Source organism: Haliotis cracherodii, unplaced genomic scaffold (assembly GCF_022045235.1).
Source record: "Haliotis cracherodii isolate W230 unplaced genomic scaffold, xgHalCrac1.p SCAF_3, whole genome shotgun sequence".
NCBI lineage: Eukaryota > Metazoa > Mollusca > Gastropoda > Lepetellida > Haliotidae > Haliotis > Haliotis cracherodii.
Window position 1 is genome coordinate 5,860,251 of NW_027266286.1, and position 27,683 is coordinate 5,887,933.

General features: G+C 44.4%; 1 protein-coding gene across 2 annotated transcripts in view; it reads left to right on the forward strand.

Annotated features, from left to right (window-relative positions):
• The window catches only part of LOC139474490 (probable cytochrome P450 49a1), a 64,872-nt gene extending 41,785 nt beyond the window's left edge, over positions 1 to 23,087 (forward strand). For both annotated transcript variants that reach the window (XM_071257534.1, XM_071257535.1), the window contains exons 3-10: positions 6,063 to 6,288; positions 7,753 to 7,934; positions 10,960 to 11,164; positions 15,556 to 15,730; positions 17,277 to 17,440; positions 18,507 to 18,588; positions 20,218 to 20,430; positions 22,028 to 23,087. In XM_071257534.1, coding sequence (XP_071113635.1) covers positions 6,063 to 6,288; positions 7,753 to 7,934; positions 10,960 to 11,164; positions 15,556 to 15,730; positions 17,277 to 17,440; positions 18,507 to 18,588; positions 20,218 to 20,430; positions 22,028 to 22,147 — 1,367 coding nt within the window. In that variant the 3' untranslated portion in view covers positions 22,148 to 23,087. The remainder of the gene's footprint in view (positions 1 to 6,062; positions 6,289 to 7,752; positions 7,935 to 10,959; positions 11,165 to 15,555; positions 15,731 to 17,276; positions 17,441 to 18,506; positions 18,589 to 20,217; positions 20,431 to 22,027) is intronic.
• Positions 23,088 to 27,683: the final 4,596 nt, after the last annotated feature.

Consider the following 27,683-nt stretch of genomic DNA (forward strand, 5'->3'; position numbering starts at 1 on the left):
TGTTACAGAAAATAACATCATATTTTTTACTCTTTATAATGAAATCATTCTATTTTGGATATAGGATGCAAGTTTCGCATAACTTTCGTAAGGCTGAGTAGATACAAATCACGTTCTAGTCACGTGTTATGACTGAACGAAATAGGAGCTATTGTGCAATACATGACTTTAATATTGTGCAATACAAAATCCTGTCCCCGGCTCACCCACCTCCCCCCCACCCCATCCTGTCAACTTGAGCTAGTCGTAAGAGGCGACACTTAGGGTCGGTGGTTAGATTTTGCTGACTGTGTTACCTGGCGGCCTGCCCCGACGGTGTGCCCTGACTATGTGCCCTGATGGAGTGCCCTGACTTTGTGACCTGACGATCTACCATTACTGTGTGCCATGACGCTCTTCTCTGACGGTCTGCCCTGATGGTGTGTCCTTACGGTCACCCCTAACTGTCTGATCTGACGATGTGCCCTGATTTCTGTCCCGACTGTCTGCCCTGACGTTGTGCCCTGACTTTGTGACCTGACGGTCTGTCCTGACAGTGCCTTGATGGAGTGCCCTGACTATTTCCCCTGACATGTGTGCCCTGAATGTGACCTAACGGTGTGCCCTGACTGTGTGTCCTGACCGTGTGACCTGACGGTGTGTCCTGACCGTGTGACCTGACGGTGTGTCCTGACCGTGTGCCCTGACTGTGTGTCCTGACCGTGTGACCTGACGGTGTGTCCTGACTGTGTGACCTGACAGTGTGTCCTGACCGTGTGTCCTGACTGTGTGACCTGACTGTGTGACCTGACTGTGTGACCTGACGGTGTGTCCTGACTGTGTGACCTGACGGTGTGTCCTGACCGTGTGACCTGACGGTGTGTCCTGACTGTGTGCCCTGACTGTGTGTCCTGACCGTGTGACCTGACAGGGTGTCCCGACCTAGTGACCTGACGGTGTGTCCTGACCTAGTGACCTGACGGTGTGTCCTGACTGTGTGACCTGACGGTGTGTCCTGACTGTGTGTCCTGACTGTGTAACCCGACGGTGTGCCCTGACTGTGTGTCCTGACTGTGTGTCCTGACTGTGTGACCTGACCGTGTGACCTGACAGTGTGTCCTGACCGTGTGTCCTGACGGTGTGCCCTGACTGTGTGTCCTGACCGTGTGACCTGACGGTGTGTCCTGACCGTGTGACCTGACGGTGTGTCCTGACCGTGTGACCTGACGGTGTGTCCTGACTGTGTGACCTGACGGTGTGCCCTGACTGTGTAACCCGACGGTGTGCCCTGACTGTGTAACCCGACGGTGTGCCCTGACCTAGTGACCTGACATGTGTGCCCTGACTGTGACCTGACTGTGTGACCTGACTGTGTGTCCTGACTGTGTGACCTGACGGTGTGCCTTGACTGTGTGACCCTACGGTGTGCCCTGACTGTGTGACCTGACGGTCTGTCCTGACTGTGTGACCTGACGGTGTGCCCTGACTGTGTGACCTGAAGGTGTGCCCTGATTGTGTACCCCGACTATGTGACCTGACGGTCTGTCCTGACTGTGTGTCCTGACTGTGTGTCCTGACTGTGTGACCTGACCGTGTGACCTGACAGTGTGTCCTGACCGTGTGTCCTGACTGTGTGACCTGACGGTGTGCCCTGACTGTGTGACCTGACGGTGTGCCCTGACTGTGTGACCTGACGGTCTGTCCTGACTGTGTGACCTGACGGCGTGTCCTGACTGTGTGACCTGGCGGTCTGTCCTGACTGTGTGACCTGACTGTGTGACCTGACGGTGTGTCCTGACTGTGTGACCTGACGGTTTGTCCTGACTGTGTGACCTGACGGCGTGTCCTGACTGTGTGACCTGGCGGTCTGTCCTGACTGTGTGACCTGGCGGTCTGTCCTGACTGTGTGACATGGCGGTCTGCCCTGACTGTGTGACCTGGCGGTCTGTCCTGACTGTGTGACCTGGCGGTCTGTCCTGACTGTGTGACCTGACTGTGTGACCTGGCGGTCTGTCCTGACTGTGTGACCTGACGGCGTGTCCTAACTGTGTGACCTGATTGTGTGTCCTGACTGTGTGACCTGACGGTCTGTCCTGACTTTATGGGAGGCAAAACATCAATCACTGATTTGTCAGGTCTTTATTCGACTATTTACAGGTCCCTGAATGCGACAACAAACAAACGTTAAGGTTTATGACGATTTCGATGTGGAATTTTGTGAAACATCAGACTTTTGTCCTCTCCTCAACGACTTCCATTATATACATGCCATGATCAAATCTTCACAGTGTGGTGTTCAGATAGCCCGGTGTTCACATCTGTCTTCACATAGCCCGGTATTCACATACGTGTTCACATAACTGGGTGTTCACATACGTGTTCAGATAGCCCGTTGTTCACATCCGTCTTCATATAGCCCAGTATTCACATCCGTGTTCACATAACCGGGTGTTCACATACGTGTTCAGATAGCCCGGTGTTCACATTACGTGTTTACATAGCCCGGTGTTCACATAGTCTAGTGTTCACGCAGCAAGATGTTCACTGTGAAACTGTGCCCGTCGCAAGCACTGAATGACCTTGACAGTAATGCTCTAAAATAGTACCACAATACAAAATTGCTTAAGCAAAAGGGTTATAATGAACGCTAGCGGGGTCATCCTGCAACGCAACCCTGTTTCTAACTCACACAATACACCTAACAATATGTCTGGATACGTTATGAGTATATAGATCTGTCTGAATGTTGCAAAGAATTTGAGGGCGGTCGGGTAGCCTAGTGGTTAAAGCGTTCGCTCGTCAAGCCGAAGACCCGAGTTCGATTACCGACATGGGTACAATGTGTGAAGCCCATTTCTGGTGTCCCCCGTCGTGATATTGCTGTGATATTGCTAAAAGCGGCGTAAAACATCACTCACTCGCAAAGAATTTAACACCTGGGGTTCTTGATGAGCTCTGAGGTGTGCAGGTCAAGGTGCATTGTGGTCGGTATATGTGTTAGTAGGCCGACGCGAGCGCAAGTGCATGCATGTTAGCGTCATTGACGGTAATGTATTCATCAGACTGACGCCATATAATTACACGGTAAAAATACCATTCGCTTTTCATATACGTCAGAAGCCTAGATAACAGCCGAGTTCAACAAGACATGCAATGTGGAACGTTGTGTATAGGTATTGAGGCACGGTGTTACGATCCAGGGGCTTGGAAGTGGGTTTTGTACATGGGGAGGAAGGTCCTTGCACCTTTCAGACAAAGTATCTTGTAACAATACTTGTTGAAATCCCCGTAAACGTGTCATTGTTAAACATTCTATGAAACTACGATTCACGAGCCAGTGAGCATTGGTTAACGCTGCTGTGGAAATTATTTCACTTATATCGGCAGAACCTGGTGTTCACACAAATGTCGACAGTACCCAGTGTTTACATAAGTGTTCACGCGGCAGGGTGTTCACAATAAGTCGCTCTGTCGACGTTTAGAATATATATATGTGTGTGTATATATACACACTCTTCAAAAGAAGAAACGCACAGGTAGTATTTAGTACATTGAGCCTGACTACACAAAGAAATCCGGTATATGAACTGGATATATGTCATTGGAAAATGTAGGTGGCCTGATATTCGACAAAAAAGTGCGTCAAAACGTAGACATTTGCAATGTCTTAAACGGCATTGTTTTCACACTTGTTAAAAACGCAAAGGAGGAAAACAGTAGAGCAAAATGCACGTGCAAGTTATGGCATTCGTAACTCGTGGTAGTGGCTATAAAAAGGCAAGCATAAGCCAATAATTTGTCATTCAATTGTCGACATTTTTCAAGTTTGAAAATGCCGAGACTCAGCGCTGCCGATCGGAACATCCAAAGAGGGGAATCGCAGTCTTCTGTTGCACGCCACTTCAACGTCCACCACAGCTCCATTTGCCGCCTTTGTGACCAATACACACAGTTCAATTTAACCGCAGACCGTCCCAGCCCTACACAGGATCGCTACATTCGACTGTTCCACGTACGTCATCGCAATGTCACAGCAACGGAGATTGCAGGACGAATCCCTGGTTTGAGGAGAATATCGGACCAGACTGTCAGGAACCATCTTCGCGGGGCTGGAATCCGACCCAGAAGACCAGTTATCGTCCCTGTTTTGCAACAGATCCATCGACAGCGACGCTTGCGTTGGTGCCATACCTTACAGCCTTGGAATTTGAGAAACTGGAGACTAGTGTGGTTTAGCAAAGAATAACGATTTCTTCTTCACCGGCGAGTTGGAAGACAACGTGTTTATCGTCGTTGAAATGGGCGTTTTGCCCCACATTGTGTACGTGAATTCGACAATTTCGGTGGCGGTAGAGTCATGGTTGGTGGGAGGGGGGGGGGGGGAGGGGGGGGGGGGGGGGGGGGGGGGCATTTTCTACAGGAATTTCATGAACAGAAAAACAACCACCCCACATATATCAGTATTTACACAGATGGTCAAAAGTTGATGAGAAGGTATCAGCTGCAGCTGTTACTAACAGCTGTCCTGAGTCAATACGACTAACTGATGGAAGCTCGATTTTTACGACAGATGCTCAGGCTATACTATTAGCTTTGCAACATATTGAAAAGTCTAAAAAGACAGTTTTATCATATTTTCTGAACGTCTGTCCTGTCTACAGGCAATCAAAAACCGAAAAAGTGGATCATCCATTTTATCTGAAATTTTAAGGTGTCATCTCAGTTTATCCGTAGCTGGAAAAGATATAATTTTTTATTGGCTGCTCAGTCATGTTGTCTTCAATGGTAACTGTAAAGGAGATTCTTTAGCAAAAGCCGCTCTTAATAAACCACCTTCAAACACAAACCTCCCATATTCTGATCTGAAATCATCCATCAGACAATATGTGAATGATCACTGGCAAAAAAATACCAAGACTGAACAAACTTCATGCTATCAAACCACTAATTGTAGGTCACGCATATTCTGGTTTATATCGTCATGATGAGGTGAGGTGAAATGGGGTTTAACGTCGCGTCCAAGATTATTGCACTTATAAAGCGACGTGCATGCACGTGTATGTGTGTGTGTGTGGCTGCTTGTACTAGTCCGGACTGATTGCCGATTTATAGTGCTAGCCCACTGAGATACCATGCCGCAGTTTAACACGAATACCCCACTCAGACACAGTATACTGACTCCGAGCCGACCCAGTCCTTGTTTGAGCCCCTTAATGCCGAACGCCAGACAGGGTAACAACAAGTACAATCTTTTAACGTCTTTTTGTATGACGCGGCCCGGGAATCGAACCCCGGACCTTCCGCTCTCCGGGCGGACGCTCTACCACAAGACCACGGAGGCGGTCGTCATGATGAAGTTGTTTTACAGCGTACAGCATTGGCCATAGTTATTATACACATTCATACTTATTGAGGGGTGAAGATCCACCTTTTTGTATCCCCTGCAATAGTCCAAATACTATCAAGCACATTTAGCTTGGTTGTGTTGTATTTGCACTCATCAGACAACGCTTTTATGTTAATGTTCATACCTTATATGAACTTTTTAACACAGCTTCTAATCACTTGATTTTAACATATTTTAAAGAAATCAAAATGTATGATAAAATATAGCTTATCTGAACAGGGGGCACGGGTGGCCCAGTCGTCTAAGGCGCCGCGATTCGCTGTGCAGAGTTGCGTCCCTTGGGCACGCCAAAAACCTATGATTGTGGGTTCGAATCCCGGTTCGCCCCGATTATGTTTCTAGGTTTGTCAGCACCATACCCGTGCTCGTGGGTTTCACCGAAGTGGTAAACCTCTTAGACCTGCATCACTTCGGGCTTTCCTCCCACATTAAGCTGACACGCCGCGATATAACTGGAATGTTGTTAAAAGCGGCGTTAAACCCAACTCACTCACTCACTCTTATCTGAACAATTAGTTTTACCCTTGAATGTGATACTGACTGAGGTTTTAGTGATTCTCAGCATCACTTTTATTTGCATTAATATGGTCAGATTAGACATTTTTTCGCCGCGAATAGCTGCAAGATTGCTGGTGCGGCGTTAAGCAAAAATTACCCACTTACTTCTTTGTTCCAGGAAAATTTCGTCCGGACAAACTTAACCTTTTGTTCCAAGAACTGCATCAGAAATATGGGAAGATCGTCAAATTCCGGAAGGGTTCGTCATGGGCCGTGTTTCTGTTTGACCCCTCTCTTATCGAGGTCGCCATGCGTCATGAAGGACGCTACCCCAAACGGCCCAGCATGCCATTACTGGACACGTACTGCAAGAGGTCGGGAGCGCCGCCGGGAATCAGTCAGCTGTAAGTGTTGGCGTCCGTTGTTGGCGTTTATAATGTTTTACATTTTCGACGTGACTCAAAAAAACAAAAACACTTGGGATTCCGGATGTGGATAGGTTGAAGACGTTATTCCTCGCTACATTTTAAGTCCTTGTGTCCAAAAAATATCACCTATCAAGGTCAGGGTGTGCATGGAATTTTTATAATTTATTCATTTCTCTTCTTTTGGGGGGAGGGGGGAAGGAGGCGCCGAAATGGTCTTCCCCCCACATACATCGTTATCAAAGCATTCCACAACAGAAGTTATTGATCCCATCCAACCATGCAAGAACGTTATTGAACTGGTGGCAGTGTTGTTTATTATTTCATTTAGTTTTACCTACGGTAGTGAAGCTTGGGGTTTCGGTGATTGCAGAACCAGCTCAATAGCCTAGAACGTTTATTCTCCATTATCCAGAGTATGATATCCGGTTGGTTGTGAGATTCAAATGATGCGAGACTTAAATAGCCATCCAATCAAATTACACGATATTGGCTACAGGCTCTCCTCGGTCAAGGGGAAGTATCACAAATTCTCGACTGGTGTTGTTATGTACCGTCTCAAATACAACATAGAACCCGCGAAGATCCGGGGCAGAATAGGTCTTCAGCAACCTATACTTGCCGTAAAAGGACACTGTGCTTGTCGTAGGAAGCGACGGGAGCTGACTGGCTGACTCGGTTGATGCACGTCATCGTTCCAATAATTTGAATGTAGATCTAGGTCGAACTATCGTCAAGAAAAGCCCATTTAAATGATTTTAGTACAAGCTCACCAGCGACAGAAATTCTGTGCTAGCTCAGGGATACGGGGCATGGAGATCGTGACGTCACTTCCGCAGCGAAGCTTTAGCGGCGTATGGGTCTAGGGTATATATGTCATAATGTAATGGAGATATAATCATAATCATACGCTGGATAATAATCATAGCGAGTGAAGTGGAGTGAAGTTAAGGTCTTGTTGCCTGAAGATTAACCCAGGTATCGGCACAGTACAATCAGTAAATAATTGAGTGTGTTGGGTTTAACGCAGCTTTAACAATTTTCCAGTTATATCACGGCGTGTCAGCTAAATGTGGGAGGTAAGCCCGAAGTGATGCAGGTCTCAGTCGTTTACCACTTCGGCGAAACCCACGAGCACGGGTATGGTGCTGACAAACCTAGAAACATAATCGGGACGAATCGGGAACCGAACCAGCAATCATAGGTTTCTGGCGTGTCCAATGGACGCAACTCTGCACAGCGAATCGCGGCACCTTAGACGACTGGTCCACCCGGGCCCCCAAATCAGTAAATGACCACACATGATTAATGTATGACCAGCATATCATTTTGAAACATTCAGTTTTTTAGTTGTACAGTCACAACAGTCACTACAAAGTTCAGGTAAGTGGCTGTAGATTGTGTAAGTTTTACCTCCTGTCACATTATATTTATTTATTTCAGTACCGGCAAGGAATGGTACGACGTACGGAAGCCCGTCCAGGACAGGACGATGAAGCCTCACATTGTTGCTCAATATCTACCTTCTCAGAGAGATGTTGCAGACGATATGGTCTCCACCATCAAATCTCAGCAACTTCACGTTGACGACATGAGCAAACTCCTTTTCAGATACACTGCAGAATGTAAGTTTGTTTGTGGGCATAGTCTTGAGATACCAGTGATTGATATTATGAGCAACTCCCCATGTCTGAGGTTACCGTGACATGCAATCAGTTTGCTTAGCCTCCAGATCGATTGAGTCGACCCCGAAGACAAGCATAGATTGTCCACTTCTAACCAGTATCGGTTTGCCCCGATTCTGTTTCTATGTTTGCCTAGTGGTTAAATCGTTCGCTCGTCACGCCGAAGACCCGGGTTCGATTCCCGACATGGGTACAATTTGTGAAACCCATTTCTGGTGTCCCCCGCCGATATTGCTGGAATATTTCTAAAAACGGCGTAAAACAATACTCGCTCACTTACTTCTAGGTTTGCGGGATCGGCTGGCTTGGCTCGCTGACTTGGTTGATGCAAGTCATCGTATCCCTATTACGTGCATCGATGCTCATTATGTCAATCACTGGATTGTCTGGTCCAGACTCGATTATCTACAGAGCGCCGTCTTATGATTATTGCATTGTTTTGTCTCTGTTGTTCAATAAGACAGACAGCGAATATGCGTCATTGCTTAAGGCAGCATGAGGAAGTTTGCAGCTGGTCGCGGCCAAAACAAGGTAGATGAAATAGTATGAGGGAATACATGGACCAACAAAACAGTTTTCATCACTATCCCTGCTGTATAAATCTGTTCAAATAAATGATTTTCAGTGGTCCATTCATATAATTTACACAGCTGTTTGCCCTTCAAACCAAATGGAATCTGTTTCGGTGGATAACCAAGAATGGTTATTCTCTTTCATTGACGTTGTATATATAGTAACTATCCAGGCAGTATTATTCCATTAACCAACCGCCTCCGTGATCTAGTGGTAGAGCGTCCGCCCGGAGAGCGGAAGGTCCGGGGTTGGATCCCCGGCCGCGTCATACCAAAAGACGTTAAAAGATGGTACTTGTTGTTACCCTGTCTGGCGCTCGGCATTAAGGGGCTAAAACAAGGACTGGTCGGCTCAGAGTCAGTATACTGTGTTTGAGTGGGGTATTCATGTTAAACTGCGGCATGGTATCTCAGTGAGCTAGCACTATAAATCGGCATCAGTCCGGACTAGTACAAGCAGCCACACACACACACACGTACATGCACGTCGCTATATAAGTGCAATAATCTTGGACGCGACGTTAAACCCCATTATTTCCTCACCACCTATTCCAATAACCTTAACAGTAAATTTGTCTATGCAGCCAACAGTTTTTGTTTTGTTAATTACGTAAGAATTCATTCATCATACCAAGGCTATACCTTGATACAAATCCTAAAATAGCCTAACGAAGCTAAAATTGACGCAAGAGTGCGCTAGTATGAACCAGTAATGAGGTACTCACGCTGTAAGGCGCTTTGTTTTCGACTCGTCTCTATCCGGCCAGATGTCACCAAAAGTAAAGTACACAATATGAGCTTATTATTGCGTGTCGTACATGAATACAAAAACGATTATGGTCTGGAAGCCCTTCGGCGTATGAGTTAGGTTTAGTTTTAAATATTTACTAAATGGGCTAAAAATGTGTCTAATTATTCATGCTCCATGTACTCGGGTGAAATCACATTGTTTGCTGTCCAGCGAGTAAATGGCAGTTGCTACCTACCAACTTCCGGTTTGACATGGGCAGCGCTTACCCCTGTGGAATTGGTGTATTGGTGTTGTCTTCATGGGGATTCAGGGGGATTCAGGTGGATTCAGGTGGGATACGACCAATGAATATCGGATGCACTTTACGCATCACAATTCTTCACTCCTTAACGTACCTGCCCAGCTAATGTATAAGCAGTGGTTGGACAAATAGAGATATACATAAACGACATTCATGTAGCAGGGCGTGGAGTCATCCCACAGATGACATCCTTACCTTGTCAGCCTGCTGACGGGGTTAACCTCTTTGGTCATGTGGACAAGGCGTCCGACGTCGGATCAGAAGGTCCGTGGTTCGAATCCCATCACGGGACTCGGTAATGTTATGGCCGCTACATTCAGATGAAACTTCACGCTTGTAACTACCCTCGATTATCCTGTGGAAGATATATATATATCACTTGTTCTCGATTCGTCTCTTGCGCTGTCTCAAACACAACACGACTTAATCCCTGACCCGATCTCAGGAAATATTTTTTCAATCCAAAAGTTCACTTATAATATTGTTTTGTTTAGGCATTATATTGACATCGATCCCCGAAGCGCCGCTGTTCTCTGCGCAGAGTTGCGTCCCTTAGATTCAAGGTCTCGGCCTGTACTGGATTATGATTCTTGATGTGTTATCCGATGCGACAGATAGCCGTGTTCGTAGTTTTAACCAAAGTGATCAACGTCTACGATCAGGGCATACTTGCACAAAGTGATCTTAGCGCTAAGATGATCGTAACGCCCATGCTTTAACGTAGGCTTACAATAGTCTTAGCGCTAAGATCGCTTTGTGCAAGAGGGCCCTGGGTCAATACAGGCTGACATCAGATACACCATTCTTCTTGAAGACTTTTCCAAACGACGTCAGAGTTTCAGCTCAACCTGCACTGCTCTGTGTGACATTGTCGTCATACAGTTGACACTTAAGCCCATAATGGTGTATTTCGGCTTATCATTCACACACTCGTCGCCTATAACCCAGAGACGTGTCTTCTCAAAGGAACAGTTTGCACGTCACCGTAAAAGCGTTTAGGTGTAATGTCGTATTGAAGAGTATTTCAGTTAAATCATAGCGTGTCTGATGTGGGAGGAAACCCCGAAGTGATACAACTCTTTAACATTTACCACTTCAGTGAAACCCATAAGTCTTATTTTATGGACGGATCGAATTAAAATAATAGGATTCTGACACGCTCAAGGGACGCAACTCAGCACAACTTCAATGCCTTTTCGTACCTCCATTATACAACAAAGGCGTTCATGACTACAATACGGTCTGCCAATTGCAACATGTCTGCCAACACATTGATCTTTAAGGAATATATTGTACTTAAGGAAGTAGATTGTCTTGTTAGCTCCGATCCATTCCTTTCAGCGACTGGGTTGTTTTGCTTCAACGTTAGACTGGGATTCCTGGACCACAGGGGTTGCCCTATGACCCGGAAGCAGGAGGACATGTTGAAGAGCATCCGGCAGTTCCTGGCTCTCGTGGCCCAGAGCTTCTATACCTTCCCCACCTTCAAACTGTACCCCAACAAGATGTACAGGACATTTGAAAAAGTGTATGGTGATGTACAAAAGTAAGTTTCCAAACATCAAGGTCAAGGTTACACATGTATATCCTCATCTTTACCGCATATGATATCTCCATTTCATAAATACCCAGGACTCATTCGATACCTGCCATTTCGTTGCCGGTTCAACAATTATATGCACCCGATTCGTCATTCGTGACCAACTCGTGTTATTCCGGAACAAGCCGAAAAGCGACTCGTGCCCCTCTCGTGTCCATTTATGCGACCGGGTTCCGTCTTAGCGCAAACGGGCATACCGAAAACAATTATCAACTCGTTGCGTAATGGTTCACATATATTTCCCTATATATTATATATATTTCTAAGGCAATTTAAAGCACATCACGACATACAGTTTGATTGAACACATTTAACTGTGTCTTGGGTATATTTTTAGATGCAAGTAAAATCAAAATTTATTCCTGAGGGATTCTTTGACGAAGAACTTGAAGTCATACGCGCATTGTGATTGGTTTGTTGTATTTTCGCACATACCCTTCATCGATAGGGGGACGAGTCTTCTTGCATGTTACGGAAAGGGGCGAGTGGTGACGAAAGCCGATTCGTAGCACCCGATTTATATTTGTCATATGTAACCACGTGCTGTCCGTGTGTGGTCATTGTGCCATGCCTTGCCTAGCATTTGCCTGTATGACGATGAAATAAGTAACGACCAGTAAGTGGTCCTCAATGGCTACCGCACATTTCTTCGCGTTCTTTTCAATCTCCATTGTATCGTCAACAGAATTTCACTCGCTCATTGGCTTGAAAAATCAACAACCGGAGAAACTGACTCTTTTGTGAACGAAATATACAAAATGATTTTTCAGCTGGAATGTTTTCATGTGTTTTAAGACAGATGGATGAAGTCCTCATGCTGCTTTGCTTGTGGGGGCACGGGTGGCCTAGTCGTCTAAGGCGCCGCGATTCGCTGTGCAGAGTTGCGTCCCTTGGGCACGCCAGAAACCTATGATTGTGGGTTCGAATCCCGGTTCTCCCCGATTATGTTTCTAGGTTTGTCAGCACCATACCCGTGTTCGTGGGTTTCACCGAAGTGGTAAACGTCCGAGACCTGCATCACTTCGGGCTTTACTCCCACATTAAGCTGACACGCCGTGATATAACTGGAATACTGTTAAAAGCGGCGTTAAACCGAACTCAATCACTCACTCACTAGGTTTGTCAGCACCATACCCGTGCTCGTGGGTTTCACCGAAGTAGTAAACGTCCGAGACCTTCATCATTTCGGGCTTTCCTCCCTGAAACTGACACGCCGTGATATAACTGGAATACTGTTAAAAGCGGCGTTAAACCCAATTCACTCACTACTTCGCTTGTATTTCAGACGACACACAACAAATCTAGTCGAGTTTTGGTACCGTTGTACAAAGCGATCTTAGCGCTAAGGTGGCCGTCACTCCCATACCTTATCATAAACTTACGACAGTCGTGTCACTAAGGCTTTTTGTACAACGGCCCCCTGTTCAACCATTTCAATTATGAAACACAAGAATAATTTGACTGAACGACGCCATTGTGAAGAACTATTGTTCCACACATTTACCAAACTATGTTAGAGATTTAATATCACTGGATAACAAAGGGTACACAGTCAAGTTTGGCGGAAAGCGTTTGTTCGCGCAACAATAGTGGTAATATTATAGTGCTTTTGTAATGTCATGCAAATCAGAAATATTTTCTGTCGACTCAACTCAATTTTTTTTGTCGCATATGTTTTGGTTTATTACGCCACATTTTTAAAGAAGGATGCTGCTAAATTGAACATAAACAGAAGCACATTCATCGTGGTGATAACATCAATCTACTACACATCATAAACATCTTTATAAGTGAAAACTTTAACTGCGTGATAGATTTTCATCTCTTTGTCATAAAATGGGCAACACAATTTTTATGTCCCCGTCTGTATTTAATGTGGAGCGTCTACACTTCAAACAAATCAAGCTAGTATTAGACCACCCAGGTACTTGTACAAGATCCGCCAAGGGCGGCTTGAACCGCTTGTCGGTCGTAATACATGTAATAGATGTTTTAGATAAGGGCCCCGTTCCACAAAGCTATCTTAGCGCTGAGGTGATTGTAACTCCCATACTTTAGACCCGTGAAAATCCGGGGTAGAATAGGTCTTCAGCAACCCATGCTTGCCGTAAATGGCGACTATGCTTGTCGGAAGAGGCGACTAACGGGATCGGGTGGTCAGGCTCGCTGACTTGGTTGATGCATGTCATCGATCTCAATTACGCGGATCGATGCTCATGATATCAATCACTGGATTGTCTGGTCCAGACTCGATTATCTACAGACCGCCGTCATATAGCTGGCATATTGCTGATTGCGGCGTTAAACGACAAACCAACCAACCAACTCCAATACTTTAACACTGGCTTACGATAGTCGTAGTGCTAAGACCCCTTTGTGGAACGATACCCAGGTCATTTTATTCTCGCCAGATGCTGGGGACCTACATATGCCATGCGTATCGTGGTTTCTAATCTGTCAAGTTTGTGGGGGTTTTAACGTAAGAGGTTTTTTGGTAAATTCTGCCTACAAAGAAATAAGGAAATGATATCTATGTAACCTGCTTATTTCAAAATAAACGGATTAGAAACACATTTTTCATGGTCTAACATTATCGCTGATGTCAACGACAAATATGCTTATTATGTATAGAGTGTTTTTTTTAAATAAAATTTAACTTAACTGTTTTCTCTTTCTAAGACATTTTTTCGTTTTCCATAATGCAATCCATTTATCGTGTGTTGTGTAATCAGTTCATTGGTAATCTATAACCTTGTGTATGGGTGTGTTAAAACATCAAACAATGGTTTGTAAATGTGATTTATAGCATAGACAGAACTGTGTTTTAAAAAGGTGTTAAGCTGTAAATGTCAATTTACAAGTGTAATGCAATTGGAGTACATAAAGATGGCTTGGTGTCAGACCATATAGTGCCTCTATTCTATCATGTAGGTTCCTGAGCCCACTTGCACAAAGCTATCTTAGCGCTAAGATGATCGTAACTCCCACACTTTAACATAGGCTTACGATAGTCGTAGCGCTGATATCGTTTTGTGCAAGTGGGCCCTGGTCCTAGTAGGTTTGAAGTACTAAAGACAGTTGGGTGACAATGCTCGGTGACTTAACCGAGTGTGTGCCGTACCCGATGGCGTGGTTCGTCACGGTTGTAGTCACTGTTGTGCCCTGTTGCAAAATCGTAGCTAATTTCTGCTGCCCTTGTACTGGCCGAACTCTACTGATATTTATGTGTTATGTAATGCTCCGACATGAACAGGGCCCACTTGCACAAGGCGATCTTAGCGCTAATACTATAGTAAGCCAATGTTAAAGTGTGGGAGTTACGATCATCTTAGCACTAAGATCGCTTTGTGCATGTGGGCCCTGGTCTCTGTGTGAATGTTTGCTTTGTTTGTTTGTTGTTTAACGCCGCACTCATCGATATTCCCACGACACTGGACCAGACAATCCAGTGGATGGCATCATGAGCATCGATCCATGCAATGGGGATGCGATGACACGCATCAACCAAGTCAGCGAGCCTGACCTCTCGATCCGTTAGTCGCCTCTTACGACAAGTGTGGGTTGTTGAAGATCAATTGTGATCTGGATCTTCACGAGTTTATTGGTCTCTAGGTCACATGTATCATGTACCCCTTCGCTTGTACCACCTTGTACCATCCACTAATGTCTAAGACATATGTGACCGATTATGAGATAAGGGACCTTACGGGTAAAAAATCACATTTTGACTTTTCGTTATATTTTAAAACTACCGACTTATAACTCCTGATGTAAAAATTGGCGTTTTCAGACGTGATGTCTGAAGAATTGATTAGACATGTATGCTGAAAGGTTTTGAAATTCATACTTTTATTACATTACGAACCAGAAGTAACGAGAGAAAAATAAGATATTTTTGTACAGTCCGCACAAATGGCGACCTTCACCGAAGTAGGTTGACGTCATAGCACAATTGTTACACATCAACCATTAGGTCACATATGTATTTTTAATACAGTGGATACAAGATAGTAAACTCGTACATAGTTACGATTCCGCGCTATGGTTTGCCTGAACTATATTCGATTATTTAGCGGCTGTCGTGATATTACTATTGCTGATGCGGCATAAAACAAGCTCGAATACTATTGCTATTGTTTCCATTCCAGAAGAGGGGGCGGTGGGGTAGCCTAGTGGTTAAAGCCTTCGCTAGACACGCCGAAGACCCGGGTTCGATTCCCCACATGGGTACAATTTGTGAAACCTATTTCTGGTGCCCCCTGCTTTGATATTGCTGGAATATTGCTAAAAGCGGCGTAAAACCATACTCACTCACTCACTCACTCCCCCCATTCCAGGACAGGCCAGGTGTATGTGGAGAGTATGTACAGGGAACTGTGTGAGAAGAAGGCCAGTGGGACCCTGGATCCCCACGAACCCAATCTGCTGTTGGCGCTGCTCAATGATGACCGTCTTCCAAAAGAGGCCTGTTTCCGCGTCATGTCCAGTTTCTTCACAGTGGCTACGGAGAATGTAAGTACTGTTTTTCCACAGTTCAGAATCCGGACTTATTCGAAAATTTCATTTCACTATAAGACCCTGCTCATATCTGAAGCCCATAAATTTGCCACACAGACACATACACACACTCACGCACGCGTGCACGCACACACAAAATAGAAATTCTTTGGATGTCCTCTTTACGGCTCCTCCATTAAGTTTTGTTTTGTGTATGTGACCTAAAACATATTCTGTCTCTAAGAAAACGTACAATTTATATATAACAACTTCTGGTCTATTGCACATAGCGACGTTTCGATGTAGATTCTTACACCGTTATCCAGCTTCATAACAGTGCAAGACTCTTCATCGAGCAGTCGCTATATGCAATTAACCAGAAGTTGTTTTCCATAAAGTCGTACGTTTTCTTACTTACTAGACCCGTGAAGATCCGGGGTAGAATAGGTCTTCAGCAACCCATGCTTGCCGTAAATGGCGACTATGCTTGTCGTAAGAGGCGACTAACGGGATCGGGTGGTCAGGCTCGCTGACTTGGTTGATGCATGTCATCGGTCCCAATTGGGTCGATCGATGCTCATGATATTAATCACTGGGTTGTCTGATCCAGACTCGATTATCTACAGACCGCCGTCATTTAGCTGGAATATTGATGAGTGCGGCGTTAAACAACAAACAAACCAACCAACTTACTCACCAACTTCTAGAATGCAAATCAAACAGTTAATCTGTCTCTGACAAAAAGCCAAATTGTCACCAAGAATTTGTGTTTTCACATCTATTTTATCCGGCTTGGACTTGGTATGCTTTTGACGTCTATGACTGTTTTGGTGCCTCGTGCAGCTAACCATCTTCCCGAGGCAAGAGAGTTAACTGAGTATAAAAGTCAAGTTTCCACCCTTGCCGAACTAGGCTGGTATTATGGAGATACATTCTGGCTGGACTAACGAGTCTATGCATAGTCTAATCAACATCGCGCACCGAAATCGAAATCCGGTTCGTATACTGTCGTGCAGATTTCGATCGGTTGCAGGATTTGCACAGCATGTGCATCGCCAACTCGTTGTCAGCAGATATTTTCCAAATCTGTTCATGTTTTTAATTAAGGTGCTCACGTGATTTGATGCATTTCGCGATGTAAGACCCGTTTTATCACAATATAGATCCTGATTATCGATCAGATCGTCCTGACTGGGCGCCACCATTTTGTGTGAAGCAAACGCAAGTGATACGAGAGATGGAACCTGATTGGTCCATAGGAGAGGCTTAGAAGGGACATAACTGGTAATAGCCACTGGTGGCGCTACGATCTAGCCCAGTAATTCCAGCTAAGTTCGGTAAGGGTGCCTCGGGAAGATGGCAGCTAACAGCATCTTTATAAAACACAATCTCATTCATATAACAACTTTACCTCCGATACGATAGCTCTCTGCGTGAAGATCTAAGGACATCAGTTATTGCTGAGACTTCTAAATTCTCGGTACGAGTGAGCGAAGTATTTAGACCAGCATATATCTCAAGTTCTGTCTCGCTCTATAGATTATAATGGCCCATGTTTCAGGTTGCCAAATCCTTGTCATTGTCCCTGTGGCTGCTGGCGAAGAATAAGGACAAGCAGGAGATTCTGTACCAAGAGATTATCTCCGTTTGTGGCACCGGGAAGATCAATGCAACGTCTCTGTCGCACATGCCCTATCTCAAGGCCTGCGTTAAGGAAGGGCACAGGTTAGTCATAACGCTACGAAATAACAAGAGAGTAACTTAACCGCTTTGAACAGTCATCTACTGTGTGAGATTATATTGTAAGCCCAGGCTGACGCACGCAGGTTGTAGAGGTGGAATCTGTTTCGGCAGAACATGTAGGTTGGTTATTCTCTTGCATTGGCAATTTATATGTACAATTTTAAAACTCACGAGCACGGTTCTGGTGCTTACATTCAAACATAATAATCAGGATCCGAAGCTACAATTATTGGATCCGGAGGAATTAAGAAACATAACCCTGGACAGCGAATTGCCCTAGACGGTTGGGCCGCCCGTTTTAGTTGTGTTTTAGTGTTTCAGTTCCCGATGTGTCAACAGAAGGTTGGGAGGAATGTACGGAATGTGAAGGAAGTGATCCACTTTCTTGAAACCCACATACACGGGTATATCCTTGAGAGACCAAGGACTAAAGCGTGGTGAATCAGGGATTCCAACCTACGATCAGAGGATGCTTGTGCCCATGTGATAAACCTGGTGGTGGGATCATCCACTCTGAAGATCCGGGTTAAATCGTTCTTCAGTAACCCCTGCTTGTCGTAAGAGGCGCCGAACAGGATCAGGTGGTCAGGCTCGCTTACTTGGTTGATGCATGTCATCGTATCCCATATGCAAAGATTAAAGCTTACGATGTCAATCACTGGATTGTCTGGTCCAGGCTCGGCTGGAATATTGCTGAGTGCGGCGTTAAACAAACCAACATTCACCGTGTGTGATAAACCTGGTGTTTGACTCATTCACTGTGTGATAAACCTGTGTTTGACTCACTCACTGTGTGTGATAAACCTAGTGTTTGACTCACTGTGTGTGATAAACCTGTGTTTGTCTCATTCACTGTGTGTTATAAACCTGATGTTTGACTTGTTTACTCTGTGTGATAAACCTGTGTTTGACTCCTTCACTGTGTGTGATGAACCTGGTGTTTGACTCACTCACTGAGTCTGATAAACCTGTGTTTGACTCATTCACTGTGTGTGGTGAACTTGGTGTTTGGCAAGGTTGGCTGAATGTCCTCGTCTTATCTGTGCAGACTGGGATTCCCCTCTCCTGTTGGATCTGTCAGGATCATCGACAAGGATCTTCAACTGGACGGCTATCACATTCCAAGAGGGGTGAGAATCTCATGTAACCATGTAACCATTTCGTTATGCCAGTGTGTGTGTGTGTGTGTGTGTGTGTGTGTGTGTGTGTGTGTGTGTGTGTGTGTGTGTGTGTGTGTGTGTGTGTTGGGGGCGTTCCGCAAAGCGATATTAGCTAAGATGATCGTTACACCCATAGTTTAACATAGGCCTACGATAATCATAGCGCTAAGATCGCTTTGTGGAATGGGACCCAGATCTTTACTACATTACGACACCACCGTCGTGAATGCATCACCCCTTAGAGGGTAGCGTCAGATGAACCTTCTATTGAGCCAATCAGCGTCCAGGTGCGATTCAGCGAAGCATTCAAACCGACATTATTTCTGTATTTCGAAAACGAAGTTCAACGGCCAGTTCCGAATGTACATAATACAGGCTGCCACTATATAGGAGCGGATATTTTAAACACCCTTTCGATTCTGAACGGCATGGCATCTGCACTCAAACCAGAGAATCATCGAAAGAATATGTGTGTTCTGTGTCGAGCTGTAAACGAGACATGTAGCCGAATTGTTTTTCTAAGGTTGAATGGATCATGAATCCAATAATTTAGATCAGGTAGTCAAAGTCCGTCGACGGGTCACCTGACACGACCATCGAAAGAGGGGTTGTCAGATCCTCACTGAGTGAGTGAGTATGGATTTACGCCGCTTTAAGCACTTTGAAATGCACTCTTCAGAGCTCATCAAGAACCCCAGGTGTTAATTCTTTGTGAGTGAGTATGGTTTTACGCCGATTTTAGCAATATTCCAGCAATATCACAGCGGGGGACACAAGAAATGAGCTTCACACATTGTACCCATGTGAGGAATCGAACCCGGGTCTTCGGCGTGACGACCGAACGCATTAACCACTAGGCTATCCCACCGCCCCTCACGAAGGACACATTCATCCGCACAAACACACGAGCTATATATCCATATAGACACATGTTGGATATACCAGAACAATAAGAGAGGACAAACTGGGGAGAAATTCTGTCGCTCATTTATTCACAAACATGAAACTGCCTCCCAGGTCTTTTGGCCCCGGAGAGTGGCAGATCCCAAGATGTGGTTTGATCCCCGGCCTTGTCATACCAAAAGACGTTAAAAGATGGTACTTGTTGTTTCCCTGTCTGATCGGCTCGGAGTTACCTCACAAATGTAAATCATCACAAGCATGTGTGAAGATGCTTTGCCTTTAGAAAAAAATGTGTTTGCCTTTAAAAAATATTTATAGAAGAGTAAACATTCAGAAAATATGCCAAATATTGAACAAAAACAACATGAAATATAGGAAACCATGAACTAAAAAACAACGCAACAACGGCCCTTGATTTATCAGTGACAAAAATGATCTCCGATGTAACTCCCTATTTTGACATGTACCATACTTTCCCGTGTTACAATTAACTTGCCTTTGCATGTGTTTGAGGCGGGTCCCACCATTGGGGAAGGATACGCTCACTTTTTTGCGAACACCTGATTTCCTAACTATTTGATAGTGATTCTTAAACACATGTTCATGATATAGTCGGAATCGTACAATCGAGGTTTCTTATGAATGCGGAAAGAGTTTTGTTTTTGTTTGATACACCAGTTTCTACATCCCTTTCAGACAGAGGTTCACTACGGCCATAACGTCCTGTGCCACAGCCCGGAGTATTTCGACACGCCTAAGGCATATATCCCGGAGCGCTGGTTGAGGGACAGTGGCAATAACACAAACAACTATCTTCAGTCATTCATAGTCATGCCTTTCGGTTTCGGCACCAGGAACTGCCCGGGTAGAAGATTCGCTGAACAGCAGTTGTTCTTGGCCTTAATCACGGTACGGTTTCAGCGTCTGAAAGAACACGTAGCGGCGTTGCGTTGAAGGCGTTGTGAGATAGAAAGACCTGTGACCTTGTTACATTGAAGGGGAGAGGTGATGGTCTTGGAGGAATGATGATGGGATGTTGGTGTGTCTTAGAGTGATGGCGGAATGATTGTGGAATGTGGGGTGTCTTGGAGAAGTGATGATGGAATATTGGTGTGTCTCAGAGTGATGGGGGTATAACATCTTTTTATACAAAACATTTTGTCGCAAGATGTTTTGAAAAAAATATATATATTTATACTCATACTTTGCATTAAAAATAAATCTGGTGTTGCGGCTGTAGCTTAAAAAAATATCCAGTATCGATACCATTTTGGGGGGGTGGGGTTTGGGGGTGGTGGGAGGTGTGTTTGTAATCATTGTATTTTCGTAGGCCTATGTAACCTCTTACTTTAATATGACATGCGAAGAATATTAACTTATCAATAAATGTCTATCAGAAAACTTTAACGATGTCACTTAAACGATGAGTGTTGAGTTTACCTCATGATAACGCGTCCAATTTAAAATGCCTGAAATAGAGTGTACACGAGCAGACCAGTTGCTGCAAGTCGCTGTGCTGAATTGTGTCATAGCTGAGATGTTCTGTGGCCGCGGGTTGGAATCACAGGTTGGACCCAACAATGAGCATCAGTCTGACAGCATCCTTGTCTGGAGGTTTCACCAACCCAGCCCCGGGCACGCCCCTTTTGACTTTCTCACCCATTCAGCTGACCACAGGGATTGTATTAATTATGACTGAACTACAGCTAAAAGCATCTGCTGACGGTCCGAACGTCGTTAATATTGCATATTGAGGTCATTACTTTCTTAATTTGTTCAATCGCGATTTTTTTTTCATCCTGTGGAGGAAATTTCATGTTTCAATAAAGGATAACTAGTGTTTGTGATTTTCCAAATCGCTGGGTAACGCTGAGTTATCACAAATGATTGTTAGTATGTCACAGTTTAGCGGAAGAACTTAAGATAATTTGAAACAAAACAATGGTAAAGAAAGGGTCGGCGTATCGATGAGCCAACAAATATATAAATAATTGCTTAAACTGAAATCCAGCTTTCGGAGGTAACTATGGTGATGAGTATGCTTGTCTGCTTTGTTTCCGGAGCAGAATTCAAAACCATTCATTATGTCCTCCCACCAATTTAGTGGTGGGTACTTCCTGGTTTTTTTTAGATATTTTATATTTCCGTATGCAAATAAAAAGGACTCTGGCTCGTTTTGCTTTTGAGAATGAATGAGTTTTTAGGCCGCCTTTAGCAACACACATATCCAGCAACATCATGGAGGTTAACTCAGGAATGGGCTTCACGCATTGTTCCCATGTACTCCGCCAATATTTAACCGTAATACTTTGAGGGAAGCAGGGGGAAATACTTTGTTTCTGATGACTCTTGATGTTTGGATAGCCAAATGGTTACATCGTTCACTCGACAGACCGCATTGGCTGGGTTCGAATCTACACTAATTATGTTTTTCAAATATTTTCGAAAGCTCATTATTGTTTCCCACAATATAAAACGTTAATCAAATATCCTTATTTCGTTACAGCTCATCCAGTCGTTTGAAATCTCACTACAGGATCCAGAGGAACAGCTCAGCATCGTATACAACATCCTGGCAACGAAAGAAACTCCACTAGAGTTGAACTTCAAACAACGCAAAAAATAAAACCGAGAATGGCAGAGACTGTTTGCCATTTCAAATGGCAATCAAGAATTCTGCGCAGGCGCAGATACCTCCAAGCTGATTGGCTGGAGCAGATGCCACATGACTCGATGACCAACGTTACACTTGTGTTGCTTGAGATGGTTTCGTGGCTTAATGACAGAACTACTGACTGCATCATCGTCCACACTCCACGAGATAAATTCATCACGTTCCTCCATAGCCCTTGGATGCATACGGCCGACAGGCAGGGTAGTGATGACGTGTGTCTATTTTTAATCAGCTAATGAAATGAGGCCGTGGATAACTCACGGAAGTCAAATTAACCCTACTCCGTGCAGGGCTTTGTGCGAACCCTATCATACCTGCCATCCAGGCAATGTGTGGAGCAGATACCACAAGGCTTTGGCACTTGTTGCACATGATGTGTAGATAGACACATTGCCGTTGTCCGATGTAAACTGGGCGTTCATTGGCCGTTGTACTTGCTGGTTTGCCTCCCCTTGAACCCAATCTCATTAAAATCAGATCTTAGTTCTCGCTATCGCTAAACAAAGATCTGAGGACATCCCATTAGGGGTCACATCAGAACGTCCCTTCATCAAACCAATAAAAGCGTCGCTTACCAGATCACGAAAGTGACAGTCGGAATGTGTTTTCTATTCATGCAACCTCGAAAACGTTAACACGGGGTATTTCTGAACGACAGTTACAGCCCGTACGACTGATTCCGTTAAAATTATCGTCCATCTCTCACTTCCGTGGGATAAACATTTGAACGGAGAAGGCTTGCATAGAGAGTGGGAAGTACAGACAAATAATCTCAACCATATATTTGACATTCCGGAATGTTCGTTTGTTCAGTTTTCAAACTTTCAATCGAGTACTGTGTCAACATATTTTTCAAGCGTAGTCCGAAATGGAAGTCGTCATGTTGAAACGAGTGCCGAAAAGCTCGAGAAAGCTGCTTTCTAATTGGCTGATGTCAACTTCGTGTTAGTCATTTAGGCGGTCGGTCAAAATTAGCGAAAGGCCATTCTAGTGTGACCCGTAATGGGATGTCCTCAGATCTTTGTTTAGCGGCAACGAGAACTTAGATCTGATTTTAATGAGATTGCCCTTGAACCATGCCTTTGCTAGATTCGTTGTGTGTCTTCACGGATGATAGTGAAGAGTGATAGTGAAGCCCGTGAAGTATCTAAGATATAACTACGTGTGCACCATGTGAACACGGATGCAAAGGAAACCAGGTCGCTAATTGATAAATTGTCGATCAAATACCACACCGCGAATATATATTGTGAAAGAGCCATATAGGAATATGTATCTTCAAAGATTTATGTTAAAGGTTTAATTGTTTTTTACTTTGGTGCTGGTTCGCCATGTTTTGTTCATAACCCCCTCTGTTCTGTACCCCTCTTTCCCTGTACACACAACATACCGCTAAAGACGTGTAGCCACTATTGGTAAGACGTTCATTTGTGCAACCTATACTGTCGCTGATAGTAAGGCTCGTTTGCATTGCGATATTAGACTCTAATAAACCCTACGTTTTTATTGAATACAAGTTTGAATTACAGAAATACCTTTCAGACAGTTGCGTTTTTATGTTAAGAATATTCCGTCTTCATTTATCCAGTGACTTATAAAGCCATTCTGTTATAATAAATATACCCTGTACCTATTGTCTATCATAGAGAATGGGGTGTATGTCATGGGTAGTGATTGAATGTTCTTTTACGGCGCAGTTTGTAATTGCCTGCCTCACAAATCACTTCGCCGTTGGGGATTCATGTTTAGAATTGGTCTCCAACAATCTATGTCGTTCGATTGGTCAGGCTCGGTCAGGCTGTACGTCATCGTACCCGACGGCGTGCACATCATAATCGATCAGTTATTCTACCATGACGTAGAATTATTTATTCTGATTGGTCAAAAGTTTTAATTTGTCAACATTTCACGCAAAAACATTGCATATGAAAACATCGATCTATCCAGCCAATTACAGTGCAAGAAGTTGAAAACGCCTGCGCAGTGATGCATATGAAGAAGGATGAAGCCACTGACTTGGTGGCATTCTTGCAGAAATTCTGCAGAATATTGTGTTGGTCTGCTGCAGAGAAGTATATGCTTTTGTTTCGAAAAGAAGGTGTCGCATCGAGAGATGGATTAATTCAACCTGTTACCAAATAATGGGGTGAAGTCGGAGATCCATCAGGGTACAGGTGCCTGGTGATCTCTAGTGATTTTGAGTGAAATGTTGATAATCCAGATTATTCAGAAAAAAGCTTGCAGACACTATTTGTGAGTTGAACGAATTTCCTCAAATCTTGCTACTTGAGGAGACATGGGCTGAACCTCCTGTTCAGTTCTTCGGAAATCAGAGTTATTTCGAATATCTTCCAGAATCTGCTGTGCTCCAGGAGTTCGATTAACCCATAAAATATTTAAACAACCGCTCAGAAAAATATATATATCAGGCAGAAAAATCATTGCAAATATTGTAAATAACTTCCGTTACTCTTCACTGCCTAAAATAGTTGTTCACGGTGACTATTTACAAGGTGCGTGAACCCAGAGGACAGATCACGTGTGATTATGTTTACGCGATGTTTACTAGTGAAAATGACTGCCAACGGAGCCACTTTGAAGAATGGCTGAATAGCCCCGTTCTTAGCTGCAGACGAGTAAGTGAGTATGGCGAGTAGACGAGTAAGTTACGCCGCTTTTACAATTATTCCAGCAATATCACGGCGGGGGACACCAGAAATGGGCTTCACACATTGTACCCATGTGGGGAATCGAACCAGGGCCTTCGGCGTGAGGAGCGAACGCTTTAACCACTAGGCCACCCCACCGCCCCTGTTGCAGACGAATCGGCGAGAGAGAGTGTGAGAGACCGCTCGCATGTGTGCCCGATGTTTGTGTGGGCCTGACTCAGTGGTTAGTGTGTGTTTCACATAATTGTGGGGGCGGTCGGGTAGCCTAGTGGTTAAAGCGTTCGCTCGTCACGCCGAAGACCCGGGTTCGATTCCCGACATGGTTACAAATTGTGAAGCCCATTTCTGGTGTCCCCCGCCGTGATATTGCTGGATTATTGCTAAAAGTGGCGTAAAACCATACCCACTCATTCACTCACATAATTGTGCGTGTGTGTTCTGAAATAGATGTGATCATGATAATGTTTGATAAGTTTTGTTCTGATATCGAACGTATCCTCAAAGAGTCTGTCGAAAGAAACCATCCATTGCATACAACCCCACAGCTAAAACAGCATAAAATAATGGGGACTTCCTGACACGCATGTGGACACACTATGGAAATATATATACATTACATGATAATAGAATGGTAATGAAAAACTTCAGAAAAACACATTAGAGTGTCGGTGTCTATGCAAGGAGGTATCACCTCCGTGGTCTAGTGGGCGTCTGCCCGGAGAGCGGAAGGTTCTGGGCTCCATCCCCGCCGCGTCAAACCAAAAGACGTTAAAAGATTGTACTTGTTGTTACCCTGTCTGGCGCTCGGCATTAAGGGGCTAAAACAAGGACTGGTCGTCTCGGAGTCAGTGTACTGTGTCTGAGTGGGGTATTCGTGTTAAACTGTGGCATGGTATCTTAGTGTGCTAGCACTATAAATCTGCTCCGGACTAGTACAAGTAGACACACACACACACACACACACACACAAACACACACGCGTCGCTATATAAGTGCAGTAATCTTGGATGCGACGTTAAACCCCATCTCACCTCACCTCACCAACCACTCACAGAAGTATTCTATACTGATTAAAACACCAGAAATGGGCTTCACACATTATACCCATGTCGGGAATCGAACCCGGGTCTTCGGCCTGACGAGCGAACGCCTTAACCACTAGGCTACCCGACAGCCCCTAAAACGCATTAGAGTGTCTGTACAATGTCTATGCAAGGGGGTCTGTAAAGTGTCACGTTGTTAATATATAAATTATACAGAGCTATTATAGTTAGAAAAGTTACAGTTTACCTAATATCTTTGTATAGTTTACATCCAACAGGGGCGTCTGTTGCATCCTCAATAATGGGGCTATTTTTGTAAGCTCACCCTATCATGAACAGGAATGAGGGCTTGTAGTACCAGCCCATCTCTATAGCAGGGAAAGGGATTCACCTCTGAATCTGCTGATCGATATACTTCCGTCATCACGGCATTTGACGTGGTTAATAAAGGGCTAAAACAACATACTTGGTTGAAAGTCCTGTAGGTTCGAGGTTTATTTCTATTAATACGCCCAGAGTAATTCTAGGTTTCATTTAATTTGATGTTCATTTTCAAAAAGGTCTTTCAGCATCTTAACTTTGATCTAATGCTCCAATCTTATTTTAATATCCATTCAGTATTATAACTATACTGACGGACAAATGAAACTTTACCACTTTAGAAATGAAATTGCCAAAAAATTCAGACTAAATCAATTCAAAAGGGTTCAACGATTCTCTATGCGGAAAGTGATACACGATCATGTTTTTTATTTAGAATTGCGTACAGGTGAAATGCACGTTCCGCTTGGGTAGTCGAAGCTATACGGATTTAGACACTCACACTGATAGAAAAAACACCACAGAAAGGCAACGAGTGACACCAGAAAAATGCGAGCGGACCCTGGATTTGATACAGACTAGAGCCACCCATGCCCACATTGCTAAAACTTTTGGTTGCTCCTGTGTTGCTGTAACTAACCTGATGTAAAGTTACAGACTGACCGGGCAGACATCAGACAGGCAAATAACAGGAAGAAGCAGGGTAACTACGCCAAATGAAGACCGGTACTTGCGTAGTTTGCATCTCCGGAATCGATTCCTGACAGTAACGTCATCAGCGACGAATGCCTTAGGGCATGTGGATAGTCGACGATATTAATGTGACGTGTCATTGAACATGGGCGATTTTAGATGTGTGTCATTTGTCCATTACGTTGAAAGCTTGCTTTTGCGACCCGCCTGAATTCGGACAACTGTCATGCCAATATCGGATGATGTTTGACTGTCATCTTAAAAGTTCATTTTGTTGACATTTTCAGGTTTCAATACATTTTACTTCATGCATCTATGTTTTGTGGTGTTTAAACTAGGGTGGTTTTAACTATGGATAAAGGTACTGTTACTGGGGAGAGATAGTCATTCTGAATATGACCGCCTCCGTGGTCCAGTGGTAGAATGTCCGCCCAGAGAGCGGAAGGTCCGGGGTTCGATCACTGCCGCGTCATACCAAAAGACGTTAAAAGATGGTACTTACCCTGTCTGGCTCTCGGCATTAAGGGGCTAAAACAAGGACTGGTCGTCTAGGAGTCAGTATACTGTGTGTCAATGGGGTATTCATGTTAAACTGCGGCATGGTGTCTCAGTGTGCTAGCACTTTAAATCGGCATCAGTCCGGACTAGTTCAAGCAGCCACACACACACACGCAACCTTGGACGCGACGTTAAACCCCATTTCACCTCATTCTTAATATGCATTATTCTTATTGGAGAGTTATTCCGATGGAATTGTGACAT